The 25,482-nt window shown below is 37.9% G+C and overlaps 1 protein-coding gene across 1 annotated transcript; it reads left to right on the forward strand.

Annotated features, from left to right (window-relative positions):
• The first annotated feature begins 5,829 nt into the window (after nt 1-5,829).
• Nucleotides 5,830-16,387, forward strand: LOC116247815 (respiratory burst oxidase homolog protein A). The gene is made up of 14 exons (XM_031620150.2): nt 5,830-7,075; nt 7,191-7,353; nt 7,488-7,536; nt 7,905-8,018; nt 10,113-10,532; nt 11,974-12,357; nt 12,433-12,528; nt 12,630-12,745; nt 12,831-12,998; nt 13,098-13,263; nt 13,496-13,699; nt 13,778-13,906; nt 15,573-15,651; nt 15,925-16,387. The coding sequence occupies exons 1-14, from the start codon at nt 6,547-6,549 to the stop codon at nt 16,032-16,034; spliced, it is 2,727 nt and encodes a 908-aa protein (XP_031476010.1). The 5' UTR covers nt 5,830-6,546; the 3' UTR covers nt 16,035-16,387.
• The last annotated feature ends 9,095 nt before the right edge of the window (nt 16,388-25,482 follow it).

Consider the following 25,482-nt stretch of genomic DNA (forward strand, 5'->3'; position numbering starts at 1 on the left):
TAAGCAATATTTGAAAGAATTGGCCCCAAGGAGATGTTTCTAGGCGTTGAAAAAGCTATCGGGTTAATTAAATTTATAATAGATGACACTGTCGTGGCGACTCGTGCACCCACAATTGAAAGAAAAATAATAATCTTATTTAAAATAAAAATAATATGAATAAGCTTCATTTTGGTACTCAATTTCTTTAAGCAATTACATTCTAGAAGCAGAGAAAGTGGAACATCATGTGATACATGTCAATGACATTGCATTATAATTCTAAATTGATGGAGATGTCGATCATTGGGTCCCATGCTTGCGTACCTCCATATTGCACCAAGTGAAAAATGCAGACCGGTTAACATACATGCAGCAAAGCCAACTATTAGCTCCGTGTGTGTCCTTAGGATCAGCTGAAATTTTCCTACCATCTTAATCTATGTCCAATCACGACCACCCCATGCAATAGATAGGGTGAATGTGATTAAACACACTGCTCACACCGAGCAGTACCCACAAATACTAGTCCATTCAATGTTCATATATATATATATATATAATATATATATATATATATTAAATAATGACTCGACATCCAACTATCTAATCAGCATCGTCTTATTCAACATGATAGACAGTTAAGAGAAAAATAAAACATGATAGACAGTTAACAGAAAAATAAAGAAGAAAAGCATCTACTATTAGTTTTTTTTTGTCTCGTTGTTTGATATATATATATATAGTTTTTTGTTATTCCATTAAAGGTCAAATGTGTTATTTCGTAAGGTCTTTGTTAGTTATACACGGTCTAGTCTAGTAGTTGTTGCTCTATCAGCTTCGTATCGAGTGCATGCATTTTCCATCTTGCGTTTAATAAATTTCTCTCACGTTCAAAGGCGAATATGCCTTCAGTCGATGCGCGAAAACAATTGATGAATAAAGGAAAAGGAGAACTTTCGCTTTCACCTTACCTTCCGCTTATCATTTTCAGAAAAGGGGATAATTTTCTGTGGTTTTTTTAATAAGCGTCACAATTTTTAGGAAATCTGTCGAATGAAATTTTGTTTTCTCGAAAAAACGAAAAGTGTCATGATCAGCTATGTATTATTTATTTCAATATTACACTAAATTATATTTTTATCATTTTAGCAAACATGTTTTCCTTGTTCGGCTAAAGGATGTTCTTACACAAAGAATCTTATAGAGGAAAACTTTAAATACTTTTTTTCTTTAAAGTACAGGCAAATTGGCAAAAAAGCTAAGCCCAAAAGGGAATTTCTTTGAGAATATATGTTCATTATCAACTAGTGGGAGACAGACCTAACAAAGTTCAACTCAGCCACTTTGGCACTTCAATAAGGGGTGAACCAGAAAATTTGTGTTGGAAGAAGACGTTGTCATTTTACCAGAATTCCAATGAGGGTCATAAAGTTTTCTTTTTTTTATTATTATTACTAACTTTAACTTTTCTAATTGATTAAGAGGGTGCATGCAGTCCCTTTCAGTTCCTCTCTCTCAAGGGGTCTCACCCCAAAGAAAAATTAAAAAAATTACATGTAAATTTTAAAAAAAATATATTTTATATAAAAATTTTGAGAAAATAATATTTCAGTCAAAATTTAAAAACTTTAATTCGGCTCCCTTCATAAAAATTTCTAATTCCACGTATGTTTTCTCCTTTCTATTCAATCTTGGCTAATATCAAGACCTCATTCATATTAGGAATAAATTTAAAGCTGATTTTGTCTACAGAGATAGGAACAATGTTATTCTTTATGTCCAGAAAGTTTTCTTTATTGATTTTTTCTGTAGTGGATAATTAGGCAGACATTTGAGGAAAAAGAAAAAGGAAAGAAAGTATCGTTGTCCTACTTTAAAAAAAAAAAAAAAAAAAGAGAGAGAGATAGGCGGAGCAGAACCTATGAAGCTTCGTTACATTAATGCTCTCTAAATTCTGGTTGTTCATCGTTGCCAAGCTTATAAATATTAACTAAAATTGAAGTGACAATTGGCAAACCCCTGACTCAGACTCAGATCGGCCGAAGACTGAGTCTCCCAATCAGAGAGTTGACTCGGCAATTCGCTAGGGTTAGATCATAAATTTTATAGTGTATTTTTTATAAATAAATGAAGAAGGTAAGTTTGTCATTATTTAGTGTTTGTTTTCTTCATCAATTAAAATTGAATAATATATAATATGTGTATTTGTGTATATTTAGTAAAGTTTATAATATTTCATAATTCAAAAAATATTAAACTTTAGGATTTACACGACAAAAAAACATGTAATTAGTTGGTGATCTCAGCTAACTGGGCAAGCTCTGACTCGTAACCCAGTAAATAGACGATCTTAACTGACTAAGTCTCAGATCAGTGAATTTGCCAACTATGGTTGAGGACTAACCGGCCATTTCGGCGCACTCAACAGCTCAAAGCCAATTAATTAACTACCTTCTACCGACCATTGAAAAACCCAACCACCTGGATTGACCTGACGAACTCGACGAAAGCTTTTGTAAGACCAAGAAAATATCACGACATGCTTGTGGTTCATTGTCCTGCATGTACATCATGCAAGAAGAATATATATATGCATATGGTTCACCTGCACCTAACGAATGTGTTTTATTTATGAGTCCTACCGTTGAATTTTTTTTTTTTTTATGTATTTTCACCTGCAACATGATTGCGTAAATTTAGTGTAATTACACTTCAAGGGTTGTTGTCTTTCAAAAATTGCTTTAAACGTTCTAACTTATAAAAATTTAGCATTGGCAGTTAGACAACCTACAGCTAATGGAGGCCAGTTTCCGAGTTAAGTGGCTAACATGGGTTTCACTATTTCACCGGAGATGTATTTTCATCTTTTTATAAGAAGTCATTTCTTTGAATTACTTTTTTTGCCCTTGTAGGTAGGGCTGCACACGAGCTGAGTTGAGCCCAAGCTTGGCCAACTCGAGCTCCTTATAGCAAGCTCGAGTTCAATTTGACTATACAAAATCGAGCTCGAACTTGACTCATTTAACCCATTTAACTCGTTTAAACGTTAACCCGTTTAGCATTAACTCGTTTAACTTGTATAAGCGTTAACTCGAGTAACTTGTGAAATCAGTTTTAGCAATATTATATAAATTATTGGTTAGCGAGTCGATTCTAGTTCTTAGAACTCGAATTCGACTTGTTTATAGTTTTGAAAATCTTTGTAAGCTCGAACTTGGCTCGTTTATAAACAAGTCGAGCACGAGCCGAGTTATTTCGAGCGAGTTCGAGTCAAACCCGAGTAGGCTTGGTTAATTGTGCAGCCCTACTTATTGGGGGAGTCTTTGGTTTGATACTAAGGGTATTTTTGTTATTTTAGAACCCAAGCACAGAGTAACATGTTAGGATCCTAACACATAGTCTGTCTAGGGCCAAAGTGGCTATACTAAACAAGCCTTCATTATCCTTTAGGTTGCGTTTGATTCCCAGGAAACCCACAATCGGTGAAATCCATAGTTTAATTAAATTGGGGGTTTTAGCATCAGCGTAGACCTTAAATCTGCGGTAAACAAACACAACCTTAAGCTTTAAAGATTTTAAAGTCTTGAATCTTTACCTATTTTTAATACAAAGTCTCCAAGAAGAACCAGAAACCACTTCATTGAACTGGTTCTTAATATGTACACGACGGGAGAGTTCCATCATATTCTTGATGTCATAAGCTATAAAGGAGCTCGCATCCATAGTGCAGGAATGAGATGGCTGAGTTGAGACTTATTTAAAACTTCGGTTCGCCTTTTGATCAACAACCTTTCATTTATTTGATCACTTTTTTCAAGTCTTGAAGACTTAAATTTATTCCGGGTCACGCGTTTGATTACCCTTGGATCTTAGATCTGCCTGTCTATGTTGTGCCAGCTACTCTTATCTTGATTTCATGGTTTAGCAAACTTTAGACTAAAGTGTCATGAATTTAAGATCCCCATTAATATGCCTCAAATTCACAGATCTCAAGTCAAAGAAGAGGCGATCTAACTTGAAAACCATAGATAATAAATCAAAGATCCTTGTTAGAAATCAAAGTTCTGAATTCCTAGAATCTAAGATGTAAAGATTTCAGATCACCTAATTGACTCCCCCTTCTAAATTTTCAACATTGAAAGAGAATGTACTCAAATAAATATAAAATTTGATCTGAGATATATCTGCACGTACAATTACGTGATGTGACCTCAATGATTTTTTTTTATCTATAAAAAAGAATGTTGTATTAGTTGATGAAGAAACGTGGTAAATAAAAGGGGGCACACATGATGTACCGTATAGTGTTAAACCTTTATATACCAAATGTAATATGCATCCCAACAATAACACCATGCTCTGAAGGGCACATTGTAGTTGGTCGGGCTTGTGGGACAGTGAAAATTCAGTCATCAATTGGATTCTTGTGTATGTGTTATCTTCTGGGTTACAAACTGAAGTAGGTCACTCTCGAGTCTGAATGAAACAATTGTAAGTTCACTCAGGTCCCAAAGCATCTCTAGAGCCCGAGAGCAACAAAAAAAAAGTTCTACCCAACAAAGACGCCATGCTTTCATGACTTTAAATTAATAATCAAATTTTCCTTTTGTAGAATTTTCTCTTTCGTACGTAACTTTGATGTAAATATGAATTGACTTTGGCATTGTATGTGAAGTACACGTTTGGAATTGGAAAAAGAAATCTCGGCCGGCTGCCAACCAAACCCCAAAATTTTTTAATCTTAAAGTTGCAATCAGCTGCCTGGATGCCACAGTACAACTTGTATCAATCAAAATGCTAAACTAACATTGGTACATCTGAATTCCATGGAAGTTGGTAGTCCTTCTTTTCCTGATTTTCAATGCAACCAAAACCAGCAGAAGCCCAAATTCACCAAGTTATTCGATTTCCAGTCTTTGTCTTTGTGAGAAAGAGCCAACGATCAAGTGTTGATCAATAGCATAGCTACATATAGGCTGGCGTGAGCAGTTACTCATAGCAACAACAAAAATGTTATTTATTTTTACATACTTTTATATAAATTTTTTACAATTATTTATTTATTTATTATATATTGTGTTCCTTCGTAAATGAGAATTTTTATAACAGTGCCCTATAGCAAAAAATTTTTAGCTCTGCCACTAGTGCTAATGATGGTCATGGCCAACTTAAGATGTATCATCTTTTCGGGTTTGAATGTTTCCTGATTATTGTGTACATTGATGGGCATGAGAACATGGCGCCTTTAAGTATCATTAATTTGATGAAACTTGAAGGCCGTGATTATTTCGAACCCCACAGCCATTATTTTGCCTGCATTTGCCCTGATTGTATAATTCACATCTGATTAGTAATTGGATCTGCATTTCTTTACAAACACAACTAAATAGATTTGAATTCAAAGGCCAAACTAAGGGGGCACGCCTTGGTTATAACCAGATCGGACCTAGTCTGGCTAATTAAAATCGATCAAGGTGAACAACAACTCCGTTCATTTAATTTAGCTGGTGGGCGGGACTGGATCAGATCTAAGGTCAAGAAACTGACCGAGTCAACTAGAAGGAAAGCGTTGACTTTGCTCATGCCCGACCCACCGGTGCCCTTAATTTCAAACAATCGACAAGGTGTATAGTGTCTGCTTTTAAAGTGGCTGATCTAACATAACTCCATTGAATTTTTTGAGCTCAGCTACCAAACTTGGTTGAGCCAACCTACCCACCCTCACCAGAAGCAAACTATGGCTATAGAAAGTCCCATCACAAACAGGCGAAAGAATCTCTTGAGACAAATTCCTCCATTATTTTATCAGCAGACAAAAAGTTCGGAACATGAAATCCGCAGAGACTCGGAAGCGACAGTGTCTGCTACAAAATCCACCGCACGGAGCCACGTACCTCTCTCTCTCTCTCTTAATCTGCAAGCTTACCCCTCCTAACCTCCAAACATATTTAACGGAGCCAGCCACCCAATCCCACTGCTCAACCACAGTTGCCTGGAGAAAGATGCAGGATTCCGGCAAACGCCGAACTTTCCGACGACTGTGGCGCAAGACTGGACCGGAGAGGGAGTGAACTCGAGTCTCAGCGGCATTAAAAAAGAGTGGTGTCCGCTCTTCTTCCCCTTTATTCTTGTCCTGCTTTTCTCTTCCGGATTTCACACGGCACGGGGAAAGAAGGACTTGTAGACACAGCAGCAGGACCACCCCTCTCCCATTTCCACGCGTTTCGAATCTGTGCTGCGGAGGTCTCAGACGTGCTTGATCCACTCTCTTGTTCTTCGACCACCATTGTCAGGGGGTTTACGAACTAATTAACCGCACTGCCTTTTTTCTGCTGGAAGAATTCAGGATTTGTTGTGGCTGAGATTGGTGTTCTTGGTAATGACCGAGATTAATGCATTGGAGATTTGGAGGATGGTTGTGATCACTAAGACTTTGATCTCTACTTATATTGATCGAAGTGCTCGAATCAAGTATTAAGGTGGCTTGGTAAGTTGCAGTGAAATTTATACTGCGGTTGTTCAACTTCGGAATCAAATCGGTAGCAGAGGAACTGAGAAAAGAGAATGGAAGAGCATGGTAACCTTCATGGGCGACGGTGGGCGTCCGACACTATACCGGGAAGTAGGCGGTTGGCGGGCAGCGGATCAGACACGGAGGAAGACTTCGTCGAGGTGACGCTCGACTTCCACGACGACACCATCGTGCTGCGGAGCGTCGAGCCCTTGGACTATGACACAAACGAGGGGACGCCGTACCAGACGGCGGCGACGTCCCGGACACCATCAATGGGCCGGAGCCCGTCGCACCACCGGCTGCGGCAGTTCTCCCAAGAGCTGAAGGCGGAGCTGAGGCGGACTTGGGGACACGTCTATGGCTCCCGGAACGACGCGGCGCTCGCGGCCAGGGCGCTGCGCCGGCAGCGGGCCGAGCTCGACCGGGCGCAATCCGGTGCGCAGAAGGCGCTCAGGGGGCTCCGGTTCATCAGCAGGAGCGGCAACAACGGCGTGGACGCCTGGGAGGATGTCGAAGCCAACTTCGAGGCACTCTCCAATGACGGGTGGCTCCACCGGACCGACTTCGCTCAGTGCATCGGTAAATTTCCCGGTCGCCGGCGGACGTCGTTGCCGACCGCCCATCTCTGGTTCGCGTAATTCCGGAAATGGGTAGATGAGTAACCGAAACTCTGGTTTTCCTCCGTGGTTTACAGGGATGAAGGACTCGAAGGAGTTCGCACTGGAGCTGTTCGACGCGTTGAGCCGGCGGCGGAGATTGAACGCGATCGAGAAGATAACGAAGGACGATCTCTATGAGTTCTGGTCCCAGATAACCGATCAGAGCTTCGATTCTCGGCTTCAGATTTTCTTCGACATGTAAGAAAAAAAAACAATTGCCAACAAAAGCAAAAAACGAACGAAGGGTTCCGAAACTTCTTTTCTCGTATTAACTTAATGCATAAATCGAGTACTTATCTCATGTTTATGTGTTTTTGTTTAATTTTATGAAGGGTCGACAAGAACGAAGATGGAAGAATTACTGAAGAAGAAGTCAAAGAGGTAACTCCTGGTCCTGCTTCTCGTCCTTATAAAATTCCGGCCAGATCGATATTTTCCCGGTGAAAACGCTTGCTGAGTAGTTTTTTTATTTAATAATTAAATGTCAGTAGAAAGGTGGCACCGGAACATTTGTATTGTCGCCGGATTCCAACCATTTTTGACGGGTCTTTCTTTTTATTTTCGAACTGACGAGACTGCCCTTGGTCAAGTGGTTGAACCAACGGGGTTTTAATTATTTCCCGAAACGCCGAGATTCCCTTACTTGTCTCATTATGCAATTGATTAAATTGTCTTTTACTTGATTAACATGTAGAAGATGTTACTTAAGTGAACAACAATGTAATTAAGTTGTTAATTAATTTGTATAGATCATCATGCTAAGCGCGTCCGCGAACAAGTTGTCGAGGTTGAACGAGCAGGCCGAGGAGTACGCGGCACTCATCATGGAAGAGCTCGATCCAGAGAGGCTCGGCTACATCGAGGTAGGCTCGGTTCGGTCCGGTTTGCACTTAATTTGATGGGTCGAGTTTGTTTTATTATCATGATCCTGGTTTAGGATTTATTAATGGTGTTCTTCTAATGTTGAACGGCAACAAGAGTAGTTGAACCACAAAGGACGTTCCTGTCATTTGAAGTGGTCAAACACTTAATGAACAAGTCGTGAAAGAATCACATGCAACTTAGTGCCGCACTGTATGTGGATGTAAAGTTTCACGAGCTTACTTTTTATTTTCTTTTCTTTCATCTTGTCGCTCTCACCCGTTCTTTACTTTTGTTAAGTAGTTTTTGGAAAGAGTCTCTACACCTTTTAAAAGAATAAATGCCAAAATTCGCTTTAGCGATTGGAATAAATTTACGGTAGCAAATAAGTTGTACCAAAACAATGGTTTTTTTCAAAAATCATATTTTCAATCAGTTTCGAAAAACTGGTTTGTATGTTTGGATAATAGAACCAAAACAGGTTTTTTTTGCACTTCCTTTTGAAAAATGGATTCTATGAAAAACTGTTTTTAGCAAAACTCATTTTTTCTTATCATCTAAACGCTCATGAAACAGTTTTTTGAAAGAAAAAACATTTTTTACCTCCAAAAATGAGTTTTGGAATTATTGAGAATAAGATAAGGTGGTATAGCTTAGCTGGTTAGAATGGTGGCTGGTGAAATCGATCATTATTTAATTCAATTCCTTAGGTACTATGCTTTTTTTTATGTGAATTCATATAATAAACCTGCACCAAATAAGATATTTAGTTTCCATGCAGCAGTTCGTGATTCTCTCACTCATCCAAACCACCAAGTCTTAGAAAAATTTCTCCAAAAACTCCGACAACAAAATGATAGAAATGAATTTCACGTTTTCCTCTCCCCGCTCGCTACACTTACTGCAATGGATGCCAATAATGTCCATAAAGATTTAAAAACTTCGGCTATTTGTTTGACAGCGGAGATACACCCGTTTACAGCGACACCTTTTAGGTGTCCCTAACTTTTATAAATTAAGTTGACTTTCAATTGGATTGAGACTTTGCACCTGAACATTATTTCATGCAGATTTTGGTGATTTGAGTTCATTGAAACTAATCCACATGCATCGTTTGTCGTTAATATAAGAAGAAAGCGACTTAATGCTTTAAATTTTGGCAAAAAAAAAAAACTTGTGAAGATTACGATTTAGAATTTCATTGGTGGGAAATTCGACTATGGTGATTTCCTTGAACACGGTGCATGTATGAATCTAGGTGTAAAAATTCAAACCATGTGTCCTATAGCTTTGGCTCTTTATCGAGCAGTAGATCTTCGACCTGACCAGAAATTTCTTTGTCTTTATATATTTGATTACCCTTTTTAGATTTATCTCATCTTCTAGTTCTCTTTAAAGTATGTTTCACAATCTCGCTCGCCAATGTTTTATCAACATTTTCTCATAAGAGTTTTGATAGGTGCAGGTGCTTTCTTTCCTCAGACCGCTTTATGACAAGTGGTTTTAAGGACATAACTTCTCTACATTTTCGTTTTCTACTTTCCTTTATATAACTATTAAAAGATTGGTAGTTCTTAGAGGGAAAGGTAGGGGCCTGAAGACCCAGTCTCATTATATATATATATATATATATATATATATGGACCATAGTCAATGTTGTGAAAGAAGAAAGCAATCCTTGACTAAGTTGACTTACAAAAAGGAATAAGATTAACAGTTGGCTCGGCTATGAATTGGTTCAAAACCCACATGTTGGTTTAGAAAGAGTCCACTTGTCTCCAATGGTACTCCTAATTTTTACTGCATTAGAGGGTAGGTTCATTTTGACTTGGGATGGTTCTAGGCAGGTGTGGGTAGGCAATTGCCCAACAGACCAAAAAAAAAAGAAACTCATTAGTTTATATTGATATTTCTAAGCAGGCTTTTTCATTTATGTATTGATTCTCCTTAATACCAAGGGACTAGTGTCCCTTAGCCCGAATTTTCTAATTCCGCACCTGGTTCTAGGAAGTGGACTCAGAGGAAGTAGACATCTAACTGCTAGTTTTTTAAATTGCCCTTCTTCTAATAGCTCATTTCTGAACCTTGGCTGGCAGCTATGGCAACTAGAGACTCTGCTCCTCCAGAAGGACACCTACTTTAACTACAGCCAAGCACTGAGCTACACAAGCGGTGGATTGAGCCAGAACATCGGCCTGCGAAAGAGGAGCCCGATCAGGAACCTGAGCAGCAAGGTGTTGTACATGCTGGATGAGAACTGGCAGAGGATATGGGTGTTAGCTCTCTGGCTGTTGGCCATGGCTGGGTTGTTCACATGGAAGTTCATTCAGTACAAGAACAGGGCTGCTTTCTTGATAATGGGCTATTGCCTCCCAACCGCCAAGGGGGCGGCAGAGACACTCAAGCTCAACATGGCCCTGATTCTGTTGCCAGTGTCCAGGAATACCATCACTTGGCTGAGGTCCACCAGGCTTGGTCACTTCGTTCCCTTTGATGACAACATAAACTTCCATAAGGTATATGCGTCCATCCTCTGTTTTGCCTACCTCACACCCTGAAAGTAACTCTGGTTGGGACTTGAGGATGATCAATGAGCTAAATCCACTTTGGTTAGAGATGATACATGAGCTACATCCAGTTAATTATGCACTGTTTATGTTTGCGTTATTTAACATGAGGGCCTGTTCTGCTCAAGTTCATCAGGCTCGTGCATGCTGACCTTACTGATCCTCTCACATGACTCAGCCTTAGCTGATATATATGAGAACAGTAGCACAAAGATGTTTGATCTTCCAATATTCATAATAGGCACAGAAATATCGAAGCGAACAGGACAAGGATGCTTGTTGTTTCGATTATTCATAGTAGGAATGGAAATATAGAAGTGATTCATGGTCACACAATACTTGCATGCATCATTTTCATTGGCGATTATAGTTTGCCATATAGTGCTGAAAATATTTTTTGCATGAACCAGACACTATACTCGGTCTTTCATGGCCAACATGTCAGTGTACAACCCCTCACCCACTGAGTTTCTATGTCTTTTGAATATTGTCAAGCTGAGTTTTCCTACTTTCTTGAGACTCAGCTCACTGTGGAAGCTTATTCCAAACATGCCTTGCATGAACTAAACAAAGGCATGAGCCGCCTGGTTCATTTACCAGGTGCATGGCAAGAAAAAGAATGCAGTACAAGTCCCTTCTTTCATAATGTTCTATCTGGGTGCAAAGTTAGCATTGAAATGCATTCCACTTTAGGCATGGAAAAATCAGTGCTGTGTGAAAGGGATGGAGAATTGCTATGATGAGATCCACAATAGAAACAGTAAAATGAAGCAAACTTCAGCAGATGGAGATTCCACTCCTCTGTAAGGAGAGGTGACATGGTCCACACACTAAATCGTTTGGGTTGTCAGTGGACCAAAAAGAAAAGGGCCCATGGTTTTCACAAGTGATAACGCTCCTTCTTGGCTCATTCTTTTCTTTTACAATATAAATTTAATTATATTTTTCCGTAACCACTTTCATTGGTCCCACAGTGCAAGATGTAACCTTTTATCTGTAGCCTATTCATGTCCATGTACGTTATTTTGCACATGCACGCCTTGCTTTCCCGTGAGTCACAACTTTGTTAGCTATGTCACCCGTGCAACTTCGGTCTTTTCTGTTTTTTAACCATTTTACACAAATTATATTTGAATCTTCAGCATGATTTTGTCTGCATATCTGTTGCCCAATCCATATGACAGCTTATTACTGTAGTTCCATAACGTTGAGTTGTCAAGTTTAGATAGTGTGAAATATAATAGTTATTAAATAGTGCAACTGTTAACTGACCTTTAATTAGTGACAAACTATTAGTGCAGTTGGAGATCATGAACTTGGTCAAAGAAGTTACATTCGCTCATTGAAATTTCCAGTTCTTCACCATAGCTTTTTCTTTGTTTTGCCTCAGACAATTGCAGGAGCAATCGTCATTGGTGTCTTATTGCATGCTGGAAATCACCTTGCTTGTGACTTTCCTAGATTGGTTTCATCATCAGACACCGACTATTTGAAAATAAAAGATGATTTTGGTGGCGTGAAACCAACCTATATGTCTCTAGTGAAGGGGATAGAAGGGATAACAGGAGTCCTCATGGTGGTCTTTATGTTCATAGCATTCGTTCTAGCAACCAGTTGGTTTAGAAGGAACACCTTGAAGCTTCCTTGGCCTTGCAACAGATTAACAGGCTTCAATGCCTTCTGGTACTCCCACCACCTCCTGGTACTCGTCTACATCTTGCTCGTCATCCACGGAATCTTTCTATATCTTGCACACAAGTGGTACCAGAAGTCGGTGAGCAAAACAAGCAACTGAGTTTCTTCTGTTCAATTATGTTCAAAATTATTCATGAAATTACTTTCAATGCAGACATGGATGTATCTGGCAGTACCTGTTCTTCTATATGCAGGTGAAAGAACCCTCAGAGCATTTAGGTCTGGTTTCTATTCAGTCCGAATTGAGAAGGTATATATCCCAAGTCCTAAGCCAATTAGTACTCCCTGTCAACACTGCATAAAATGTCTCCTTGTTATTAGAGCACAACCGTCACATACTTTGAATTTCAGGTTGCCATCTACCCTGGTAATGTTCTAACGCTGCAAATGTCAAAGCCTTCTGCATTTCACTATAAAAGTGGCCAATACATGTTCGTCCAGTGCCCTGCAGTTTCTCCTTTTGAATGGTAATTGGAGTACTTGATGTATCTCATTATTTTCTCCATAAGTGCTCTGGAAAATATCTTCTAAGAATTAATACATACTGCTCAGGCATCCATTCTCAATCACTTCAGCTCCTGGGGATGACTATTTGAGCATACATATTCGTGAATTAGGAGATTGGACGCAGGAACTAAGGCAGATCTTTTCAGAGGTATGTGAGCCTCCTATATCTGGAAAAAGTGGCCTCCTCAGAGCAGATGAGTCCACCAAAAAAAGGTACCTTTCCCACACGTCCTCCTCTGTTTTCATCTGATTAAAATTGACTTCAAACACTAGATAATGTGGATAGTAAATTTTCCTTTTGAAAATTTACAGTCTGCCAAAGCTGCTAATTGACGGTCCCTATGGAGCCCCAGCGCAAGATTACAGAAAATACGATGTTCTGCTATTGGTAGGTCTGGGAATCGGAGCAACACCATTCATCAGTATACTGAAGGACCTATTGAATAATCTGATCAAAACTGACGAGTCATCTCAGACAGTAAGTCTTTTCACACTTTCTTTCAACTTTATCATGTGTCAAATTTGGTACATCAGAACCATATCACTGAAGGCCACTAAAAGCTCTATTTATAACCAAAACTCAGCATTTATTCACAAGTTCCATTTAGTCCATGATCTTCAGGGAAAGCATCTGAAGTTATGGTTTCTGGGGTGGGTGATTATCCGTTGAGAAGAGCATTTACAGCTTGAAATTTTGAATCCTTGAGCAGGAACTGAACCCACATTCTGAGGGCTCAATGGAAGAGAGCTTAAGAGGCAAGGACATCGAGTCAGGGAGTAGGATCATGCATGGCCTGAGGAAGAAAAAGTCTTTGAAGACCACAAATGCATACTTTTATTGGATTACTAGAGAGCAAGGTTCATTCGACTGGTTCAAAGGTGTCATGAATGAAATTGCTGAAATGGATCAGAAGGTAAGAATCTTAATTGAATTGGCCTCTGCTTTTGTGAAGTTTAAAGTTTAGTTTAACTAATTCCATCTTCTAAACCAGGGTATCATAGAAATGCATAACTACTTGACGAGTGTCTATGAGGAAGGTGACGCTCGTTCTGCACTAATCACCATGGTGCAAGCACTGAATCACGCGAAACATGGAGTCGACATCGTATCAGGAACAAGAGTAAGTCCTTGATCATCTCTTTCTGTCAAGCCTAAGCAACCCATTTAGACAAAAAAAGAATTGAAGCTATTGATTTATCTGCACATGACGATCTCAAGGGCTAATTTTCAACGAGGTAAGGCGTTCCGACATTGGTTTCAAGAAGCTTTTATTTAATGGGGAAGCTTTGTTCAGAAACCAGACATTGTAGGAAGCCTGCTTTCTCTCTAGTGGGAAATCTGCTTCTCCCCCATTATTTAATTTTTGCTTCTCAGATTTATAAATAAAACAAATGAAAACTTTGAAGTGCATTCTGCAACCTAGGTTTCTATAGTGGTTGCCTACAGGCTACAACTTGTCTTGCAACAACTGAAGCCCCATGTTGCCTACTGACTCCCAACTTGTCATCAGTATGCACTACCATAAAAGGAGTTTCAACTTGTATTCTTTAAATTTAAACTATAATGTTAGTGGGTTCTGCTTTCACATTAAGTAGTGCCTAGGAACGTAATCGCTAAGAAATTGGAAGTTTCAGTTAAGGGTATATTTTTTGCGTTGATTTCAAATACGGGTTGCGGATTTTTCTTTTTTTTTTTTTTTAATTGTGCCTCAGTAATTTGCTGACAACCGCCAAAAAGAATCTTGAAGTCGAACCATCGTGGTCTTATAATTCAGGCCCTTTAAGTTTCTGTTACAACGCTCTCTTTAAATATTTTTTACTTTTCAAAAAAGAAAAGATATCACCCCCATTCCATTATTTAATTGATATTATAAGTAGGGTTAAAAGGTAACTATAAAAATAAACACCTATTTGATAGTTATCACTAAAAAATGAAGCGCCTCTGCCCATAAAAAGTGACTCTTTTTAGATTCTAGCCAACAAGGATTCCTAAACTGAAACTTCTCGAGAAAAAGAAAGGCCTCCAGACCACCAAAAAGAAAAAGACATTTTACCCAAAAGAAAGGGGTCTGGTTTGGACCTTTTGGTCATGTGCATCCCTATTTTAATTTGCTTAGCAACCATTTTTTTTTTAATTTTCTCTTGCGTTCATTTTTTATTGTGACTGCTAACATTAGATTAGCTTGACAAGTTTGCGTCACTATTCTAAAAATCAGAAACTAAGTTGAATAAGATAGTTTAAGCTGCCAATTCAGTGAATGGACCAGCCAATTCAGGGACTGAACTCATGAATTGTTATAAATTAGCCCAAAAATAATTTTTATGAAAAATAAATAAAAAAAAGGAGAAAAAAGACTGGAGAACAAAAACTATTGGAAAATTGACCAAAAATAAGTAGCACACGAGGCACCCGCCGCTGAATCAAATCCATCTGCCACTAAAATTGGCTGATTTACTTGATTGTCTTAAACAATAATTCATTCTGTTTTGTTGGCGATGCTTATCGTCCTTTCAAATTAATCGTTCACTAAAGGAAACTAAACGCCAAAAAAGTTAGAGAACAGAAAACGAAAGCACCAAGTCCAGTGGGACTTGCAACCTGGAAATGAGCTCCTGTCTGCTCAAGTGCTTCTTTGTCGTTCCACAAGAATTTCTGTTTGTGGTGGCCCTGCTATTGTCTTCTTTCATAAAAGAAACATGACATCTCTCTCCCTCTCTACTTTCCATCATTTCTCTCTGAGGCTAACACCAACTCCACGTCTTTCCTTTTCTTCTTTAACTTTCCAGGTGCGGACCCACTTCGCGAAGCCCAGGTGGAAGAAGGTTTTCTCTCGAATCTCATCAAAGCATCCTGAAGCAAGGATTGGTCAGTCACCAACTCTACCAACCTTCCTTCTTTCTCTCTTTCTCTTTCTTTATATTTATATATATATATAGCCTTAACGAGAGAGTCATCTCTAAGTTGGAGTTGTTAAGTTTGTGTCTCCCCTTTACTTTAATGGTGTACTTTATAGGCTTTAAGCATCTCGAGAAAAAGTTGCAATTATTTCTGGAAAATAAAAATGCCGACACTGTAAACGCATAGCAGATAGTTGTTTTCTTTGGTGAGCGACTGATTTACAGGTGTGGTTGATGGCAGGAGTCTTCTACTGTGGGGCACCCATCTTAGCCAAGGAGCTGAACATCCTCTGCCACGAGTACAACCAGAAAGGCTTCAACCGTTTCGACTTCCACAAGGAACACTTTTGATCTTCCCTCTCCAGTGCCAATCTCCGGCGACGCCTTACGTCGGAATACGTCCCCGTAATGTACAGAGAGAGCATTTTTCGGGACACCAAATTTGTTAAAGTAGATATCATATTATTGTTTGTGTAACTAAAGTGAAACCCTGAATAGGCTTCAGTCGTCGTCCACCGGCGTCTCGCCGGAGCCGTTCGGAAATTGTAAGTAGCTTGTCATATATGGCCGCGTTATAATGATACTAAAAAAAAACGTGATTAGCATGGCAGTGCAAAGCTCCAAATGCTGGCCACCTGTTGCTTCTTGATCCGCTGGAGTCTTGTGACACTAGTAACAGTAAAGAAGCAAGTAATTTTTGATGACGTGGCTCAGTGACGTGTTAGCACAGGTGCCGCCACTGTTTTTGGGTTTGGATGGAGAAATCTTCCCACCACACATTATCTCATGCATTGATGCATCGCATGGACAGTATTTAATCTCACATGTCTAATGTATCGCAGCTACTAACATATATATATATATATATATATATATATATATATATATATTGGTGAAAGGGTACTACAGAAAAATAATAATGGAGTATAATATGAAAATAATAATTGTATTTTATGTTTGTGCAGTAGATATGAAGACAAGGGAAGAAAGGGACAATACAAAGGGTTGGTGAAGAGGTGTAATATGAAAATAGTATTGTATCTGTTATTTAGTGCAACATGGATGGAGACGTGAGAGGAAGAAGAACAATAAGTTTTATTGGTTTGAGTGTTGTTTATATAATATAAGAGTACAGTGGCATTTTTCTATTATGAGATGACATCTTAACGGGCATGTTTATACTGATCTGTTAATTGGTCGCTTTCTCCGTTGATTTTTTCCCCAGTTTTACGTTCTACCAAACTTGTAAAGACTGATACTGCCGACACTTGGCCATGAAAACGACAAGAAAAGAAACAAAACCAAAAGAACTCAAAAAGTTGAAAGGTATGGCAAGGCAGTTCCACAAAGTGACCAGTACTCTCGACAAGTGATGCGTGTGGCCATCAGTTTATGGTGTAGTGTTTTTTTTTGTTTTTAATCTTTTTGTGCCTACTATAGTGGGGCCTTAGAGTTTGAAAGGGAAAAGGATTCTCCCTCTCTCGCTCTCCCTTTCTCCCTCTCCCTCCATTATTCAGGGAGACCAGACTTACTGTCCAGTAGAGAGCCCAAGCTTCACCCCAATTTTTTGTTACCTTTAAGGTACAAGACCTACTTTTGATGAACCAGATGTCATTCCCATTATGCTTCAACTTGTGCATTAGTAAAGTATAGAAGGTTGATGCTAACAACACTCATAGAAACTGAGACTGAGCCTCCACCAACTCCCCTTGGGACCTCCCCATACCTTAAGGACATGATAGCTCTTAAAACAAAACCCAAGCAATAGTACATTTTGTTAGTTACACCTACCCAAGCAGCAATGGCTACCTTTGATATTTGGAAGAGGAAGACCCAAATATGTGCAACATGCATCGCCCCTAGCACAATTAAATATCTAATTCCCAGCTGCCTCTTGGATTTGTTCATCTCCTATCAACAAGATGACTTATACTACTCCTCACAAATGGATATACCAATATGATCTGCAAAACTTCGAGCAGTGAAAAACATGTGATCCATTTGGGCATTGAAGCTTCCTTAGAAACTAACACATCATCTGCTCATTGGAGTAGATTTCTTGAGAAGCCATAAAGCTTGACTGGGTAAAGAGTTTGATGTTCATTAGCATGCTTGATCATGACAATTAACGCCTCCACGACACCATTAAACAAATACGTGATGTCAAGCTTTCTCTATTCTTTGTTGATAGGACACCGGGTTGTCATGAACTTTTCAGCAGCCCAAAACATGCAGCGACTTTAAAGCTATATAGGAGGAAGTGACTTGCTCTCCACAAGGATAGTTAGGATCCGTTCATTACAATTTGAACATGGAGGTCATGATTTTGAGGAATGAAGGAGCATCTAGTGGAATTTTTTGAGTCATTTGGAGCATCTAGTGGAATTTTTTTGAGCCATTTGTCTATGTATACTAAAATTCTTGTTGTTGAATCATGCTTCAACTGGCCCATAATTCTAAAGCTTGTGCCTATCCATTAGAAATGCAGAATCTTTCATGTCCAAACATTATTCATATAGAAGTTTCTATTAGCTGTTTTTCTAACTTGTTTTACAATTTGAACTGCATAATTTAGAATCCAAAGAGAAAACTTAGTTCAACTAATGCCCAAGTTGTGAAGGGAGAGTAATGAATGGGGTGCATACTGCAGATTTTTTACTTTAATCAAGTTGGCAATTTTATTCAGTATTTGTAAAACAAGTGGAATGAAAGTTTATCTTGAATACATGCCAATGTTTAATTGTATATATAGCTTCTTTATCATGTTTTACTTCCATTAGAACTTCTAACCATTTCATCGTAAATTAAGGTACATACATTAGTTTAGTGGCTTGTGTGTGGTCTTTTTTTTGTGGTTGGAAGGCTTAAACCCTTGAACCAATTATTTACTGATAAAATCCTTAAAATGTATTGTATGCTACTGTTGAATTTTTTTTATACAAATCCTTCGTGTTCCTATCATCCCACATTGGCATAACAGTTTCATGCATAGATTGGTTGTGATGACATACAGTCACTTGCAATTTCTACATAAATTGTTTGTGATTTTGATTATTCAATTCTTATATAAGACATTTATTGCATAGTCATTTGATTTGCCAAAGGATCTAACCTAAATATAATTGATTCAATTGAGCTCTTGATAGGTCATGTATCAAGTCAATGCTGATGCTTTTGGCTTACATATATATATATATATATGTATGTAACACAATATGCAGTCATTTGATTTGCCAAAGTATCTGACCTAAACATAATTGATTCGATTGAGCTCTTGATAGGTCATGTGTCAAGCCAATGTTGATGCTTTTGGCTTACATATGTATATGTAATATGTAGTCATGTGATTTGCCAAAGGATCTGACCTAAACATAATTGATTCGATTGAGCTATTGATAGGTCATGTGTCAAGCTAATGTTGATGCTTTTGGCTTATATATATATATATATATATGTGTGTGTGTGTGTGTGTGTGTGTGTGTGTGTGTGTGTAACAAAATATGCAGTCATTTGATTTGCCAAAGGATCTGACCTAAACATAATTGATTTGGTTGGGCTCTTGATAGGTCATGTGTTAGGCAAATGCTGATGTTTTTGGCTTCTTATACATATGTATGTAACAAAATAAGCAGCATTGTCAATAGTAATTGGGAGTTTCTAGTTCAAATGTTGCTATTCTTCATATTCTTTTGATATTGACAAAGTAAAACACAGTGTCTTATTGTTCCTAAGGTATATTTTAGTTGTTTATTTTCTTTTATAGATTTTTGGTGATTGGTGTTGCATGTTCAAATTTCACACCAAAAGTTTCTTTCAAAATAAACCGTAAAATATTCTAGAGATGCAACACCTCTTTTACTGTTGATATTGTAATTAAAAAAACACCTATTTCACCATAAGTTGGTATAGAATAATAGACGACCAGTACCAAACCATAACGCAACCCTCTTTTATTAAGATATTTACATAATTAATCTTATTTGACCATGCTTATACTTATGATGAAAGGGGTATATGAACAACTTGCAACTTTGGAATGCAATATATTTCTTCGGAAATGAAGCTACTAACATGGAAGCCACCAACAACTTGGTTTGGAAGGTTTTATAGCATCCTTCTAACAAATAGGCATTTTTTTTTGTGGAATAGGTCTACAATTACATATTAAGTTAGAAGCTCAATATCTAGATAATCTAATTTTGAAAATAAAATATGATGTCGCTACTTCATTATGCTCAAATCTTGTATGAGGATTCAAATCATTGAGGGAGGCATAACTTGCACACATTGACATGCATAAAAAGAAAGCAGAATATGCAAAGAGGCAATGGATGACCTGAAAATATGTGTTATAAATTGTTTAATTTTGTATAACTTTTTTTTGTATAAGTGAACATTAATTGTAGAATTTTATGTAATGAAATTTTAATTTGTGATAACTTACTCTTTATTTTATATATATATATATATATATATATATATATATATATATATATAGGGGAGGGATTTTTAATGGCTTCTTTAAAACACAACTTCTAGCTCGATAGCTTCCCACCAAAATTCAGCGAGGGAAGTCTCCCTAAGAACCCTCACATATCCCCAATTCTTAATGTAGTTCCCTCTACCTTCTAGAACTAAGCTTGGACCATTAAGTGGCTAGGAAGCCCTGCTATCCCTTAATTCCCCAAGCAATTAAGACGGTGCTATTGAAGCTCTAGCAAAGTTGATTCCTACTTTTTACCTCTATACTAATCACCATGAGTCTAAGATTCTAAGATCTCAAATCACTATCAACTAATATTATATTGTTTTTCATGTTTTTAAATTGAATTCTTGAATGCATGCGAGTTATAAAACTATTCAACTTTTTCCTTTCACCCACATAACATAGAAATGATTTAGATATAATTTAGCGTTTTTCGTAATGGGGACACTAAAATCAACCAGTGGCCAGATGTTGCCTAAAGACAAAATATTTAAAATCATAACTAAAAAAGCCATGTGATGAATGCACTAACAATAGTTTATTGTTTAATGATGGTCTATGTTGTTTTCAATAAAAATTTATGCTGCAATTAGCCACAACTTTTTAATATTTAGCTATCCAGCAACACTTAGAAGCTGGCATATTTCATTTTCTCTTGTAATATAGTGAACCCTTTATGATAGTTAGCCACAAGGAAGTTGGCATAGTGGGAGACAACAGGCTACCCGTAGACAATCCATGTCTTGCATTGTTGTATGCTTCCTAAAGTCCTAGAAAAGGGTTTTATCATTGTTTAGCAACAGAACTTTCTAGATTATAAACACCATAAAATAGTCAAGAGGAAAAAATAAAGAAAATGAACAAAAAAAATTGTAAATTCAACGACTAATGTTCTACAACCATGACCAAAAAGCTAGAATTGCTAGTGCAGTAAGCATAATTAAATAAGATATGATACTCAAATACATTGTCTGTGGTAAAGCAAGAGAAAGGGGGGTAATGGTTTCCTCATAACTTATCTCACCTAATTGCAAGACAAGGTGAATTTAAATGAATTGGATCAGATTGAAGAAAAAGAACGATGTGACTAAAATTTTCTTAACCTTTTTAGCTCCATAAAACTTTGAAAAGACGATCAAGTACCCCGCTACTAACATTTTTCTTTTGCTCAAAGGAACTTAATAAGTATTCTAAAAATACAAGATAAGACATCATTATGAGTTGGTCATAAGAAACATATAATTTTTTGCACCAACATGCCCATGCTCTAAATATTTAAAAAAAATAGTCAATAAAGAACAAGATCTAGTGGTCAATTGGTAGCTGAATTGGACAAAGTTGGTAAGGCATTAAGCATCCCAATGTTTAGTCTGATGGGTTGGCTCTATATTGGATTTTGAATTTTGATATATGATTTAATTTTGTCGAAAAATCCAATAGAAGACCCTTAAAATTTCAAGGAATGCCCGCAAGTACTGGTCTCACAAACTATAAATTTAAAAGTACTTTATATCCTCAATATCATCCAAAACCTATAATTTCAATTTGAGAGCAAAATGTCTTACTTGAGATCAACTGATTTCAAAATGCAAGAAAAAATCCATGTGACTTTTTAAAAGGTTTCAAATGCAGTTAGAAAACAATGATTTGAGATTTTAGAATCTCAGATCCCAAATCTCATAATCTTATCTTTTAGTTCAAAGGTAAATATACATGTCCTCCATATATACAAAACTTACATTGGTTACCGTGAAATTCTTCCTAAACAATATTAGTAAGCCATAATATAGATTGACAAGTATGGGGGAAAGCCTCAACGTGTCATTCTTTGTTTGTAATTGAGTAGAGTGCCCATTAGCTTATTGGACTTCAGCTAGATTCTGGCTTCATTTTGAAATCCAAAGCACGAGAATTCCAATGAAACATGCTGATGTCAGTTGCAAGGGGCCCCTTTTTTATTAAAATAAAATGAGATTTATAAACCAAAAAATGGTTTACAAGATGCATTGCATCAAGACATTGAGGAAAAAAACAAGCACAACGCTGCTACTTGCAACAGACAAGAAATGAAGTTGGTACTAAGTCCTAAATTGAGATAGAAAACAAAACTAGGAACTTGCAGTAAGAACACATTTTCCTAGTGATTGATACTTAGCCTCCTTCAAATCTTCTGCCCATCTTTCACGTTTTTTTCAAAACTTGATCAATTTTCACAATATGTAGGTGCTTTATTATTAAGTGAATAGCTCTAATGGACTCTTTAATCACTATCCACCTATCAGGCAAGGTTTTCTATGCTACTTTACTACCTTGAGTCTTCTTTTCTACTACTTATTGTTGGTAATGATTTCTATTATCTCTCCCACCAGTTGCTCCACACATCTCATTATCTAGGGTTGTCATTTTTGCCTCATCCTCTCCATTTCATGCTCTCATTTCCTCAGTGTGGTAGTTGGCTAGAGACTCCTGCCACCAATTTCCAATTATTCACTCCTCATTAAATTTGAGTATGTTAAGTAGGAATATCATTTCAGCTCCACCCTTAGCTTCATAACATACTAGGCCATGTTTTTTTTGTAATTTCATGGTTGTCTTCTCATTCTCTTTCCAATTTTGACCTTCATACACCCTTAGACAAGTTCTTTGTACATCTCTACACATAATCAAAAAATGACCTTTGTTATCATGGGTAATCTGATTTTTTAGCAACGACTATATGGAATGTAGCCCTACTGGCACTTGCCAAACCATTTACAAGATATTTGCACTGCATGGCAATGCTAGGCTTCACTTATATATTGCTTGCGATGAGACTCTGTTTCTACTATATCTTTTTACAATGTATGACTATATGTTTTTTTGCCACATTATACTATACTAAAATATGGTGAATGCTTTCTTCCTTCTTGCATAAATAACACTTGATAACTGAATTTATGTCCATTAGCTTTGCTTTTGTCTACCCAGTGATAGAGCTTCTAGTTATAGCATATTAGAATTCCAAATCCATTTCTTTTACTTTGCATCGTCCCCTCACTGTCTTGTCATTTTTCATATCCTTTTGGGTTTGAAGTCTAATATTTTTTAATCTACAACACACATATACCTAGGTTTAGCCCTCGTACCCGTGTCTATAGGGCTGCACAACGAGTCGAGCTAACTCGGGCTCGACTCGAACTCGCTCGAAAAAGCTCGGCTCGAGCTCGACTCATTTATAAATGAGTCGAGTTCGAGCTGAAAGGTAAGCTCGAATCAATAAACGAGTTGAGTTCGAGTTGCAAGAACTCGACTCGTTATATTCAAAATTAGATGAACCGGTTTTAGAAACTGGTTCACCAGTTTAGGGTAAATTTGTTTTTTCTCTTCGCTTTCAGCCATTCCCTAATCCCGCCGCCCGCATGAGTCTGTGACCTGTCTGCTCTCCCTCTTGACTCTTGTTGCTGAGTTGCAAGTGTGTCTTCCCTCTTCCATCGACCGAAGGCTCCCTCTCTTCCACTGTTCCACAAACCGTTGCTGCCGCCTTCTCTTGCCACTGGTCCCCGTCCCGCTCTCGCTGCTGCTGCCTCACAGCTTGCTGGATTCCTGTTCCCGCCTTCATGCCAGGTACCCCTTCAACCTTCGTTTCTTCTTCTCCTTGTTCTTCTTCTTCTTCTTCCTCCTCCCAACTGATTTTGCCCAAATGTTGTTGCTGCCTCAGTCAGACGACGCATCTGTCGCCTTTCCCCTTCTCTCACTGTTGTTGCTTCACAGCCTCAGGCGCATCCCTCTCACTCTTGCTGGACTCCTGCTCCCGCCTTCACGCCAGGTACTTCGTCAGCCTTCCTTTCTTCTTCTCCTTATCGTTCTTCCTCTTCTTCCTCCCTCCAATTGATTTTGCCCAAATGCCGCTGCTGCCTCAATCTGACGCATCCATTGCATTTCCCCTTCTCTAGTTGCTGCTGCCTCACAGCCTCAGACGCGTCCCTCTCACTGTTGCTGCCTTGCTGGACTAGAGGACCGTTAAAATGTAAGGGCTTAATCGACAATCTTTTTTATGGAATCTGGTGTTCTGATAGGGTGTTGATTTCGTCGATTCTTCTAGCATGTTTTTTAGCGTTTGGGGAAAAGTACTCGTTTCTCTGGTTTCTGCTAATCTGTGCTTCAAGTAGAAGAGTGTTAGTTAACTTCCTCATAAGCCTTCTCCGTTTGTGTTTGTTGATCAGATTCTCAAGACATTCTATTACTGAGCTTATTCTGAAACACATTCAATAACATACGGTTGTTGTATCACGATGCAAGAGCACTATCTCTTGCTTCTTGCTTCCTGTGCAAGGAGCAGTAAAGTATGTCTGTTTTTTTATTTTTCTTGGTTCTCTAGCATGGACTTTGATAAGGGAGCTGAATGAGAGTAAAATTTTAGAGGCCAATCTAAGTGTTGTGATTGAAGTGGCCATCTCTGTAGAGGCTGAACTGTGGTCCTTAAGGTTATCATCTGATTTGATCTTCAATTCTCTATAATTCTTGCAAACCATCTAGCTTTAATCCTGGTTGTTGATCTTAATAGTGAACCTGATGCGTCCAGTTTTTTACATTGTACTTCTGTTTAAGTTTGATATTTATATGATCAGTGAACTCTTGATGGCGATTAAAGTTCTTTTATCATGGATGTATTGTATAAAAGCTAACTCTCTTAGAAAATTCTTTATATTGCCTTAGATAGATAAATCTAAGGTTAAATTGTGTTACCCTATAACACAAGCATGTATCTACCCTTCATGCAATAGCAAGATTGTTTTCTGTAACAGATCATGTTTACAGTTGAAGCAATTTAATGTTTGATCTTGTATTCCCATGTCTTTATATTAAATCTGTTGTCTTGTGCCATCTGCAATAAGTGAAAAGAAATGCTACCTGCTTCCAAGCTCTTCACTAGGGAACTCTACGGCTTATTAGAATATTTAGCACCATATTGCTGCCTGTGATAAGTTGCATACTTTTGTTAGTTATATAGTTGTATAGGATATTCACATGCCTCTGCAGTTTTTGTTATGCTGGTGGACTTAGTTGTTGCTGCATAACTAGACTTATTTTTGAATCTTCTGTTTTGTACTTGATCAGACACTTTTCTTCTAGAAAGCTTAAAATATGGATTCTTCTTGCATGCCCATGTGTATGATTTCAGGCATAAGTGTGTGCACGAGCATATGTATTCATGTTGTTTGAGGCATATATAACTTTAGGTAATTATTGTATTACAGATTGTCTTCACCGGGAGAAGAATACTACATAATGTCTTCACCGAGAGAAAGTACTATTAGTAAAGACAAACAAGTA

This window comes from Nymphaea colorata, chromosome 2, assembly GCF_008831285.2.
Source record: "Nymphaea colorata isolate Beijing-Zhang1983 chromosome 2, ASM883128v2, whole genome shotgun sequence".
Classification (NCBI taxonomy): domain Eukaryota; kingdom Viridiplantae; phylum Streptophyta; class Magnoliopsida; order Nymphaeales; family Nymphaeaceae; genus Nymphaea; species Nymphaea colorata.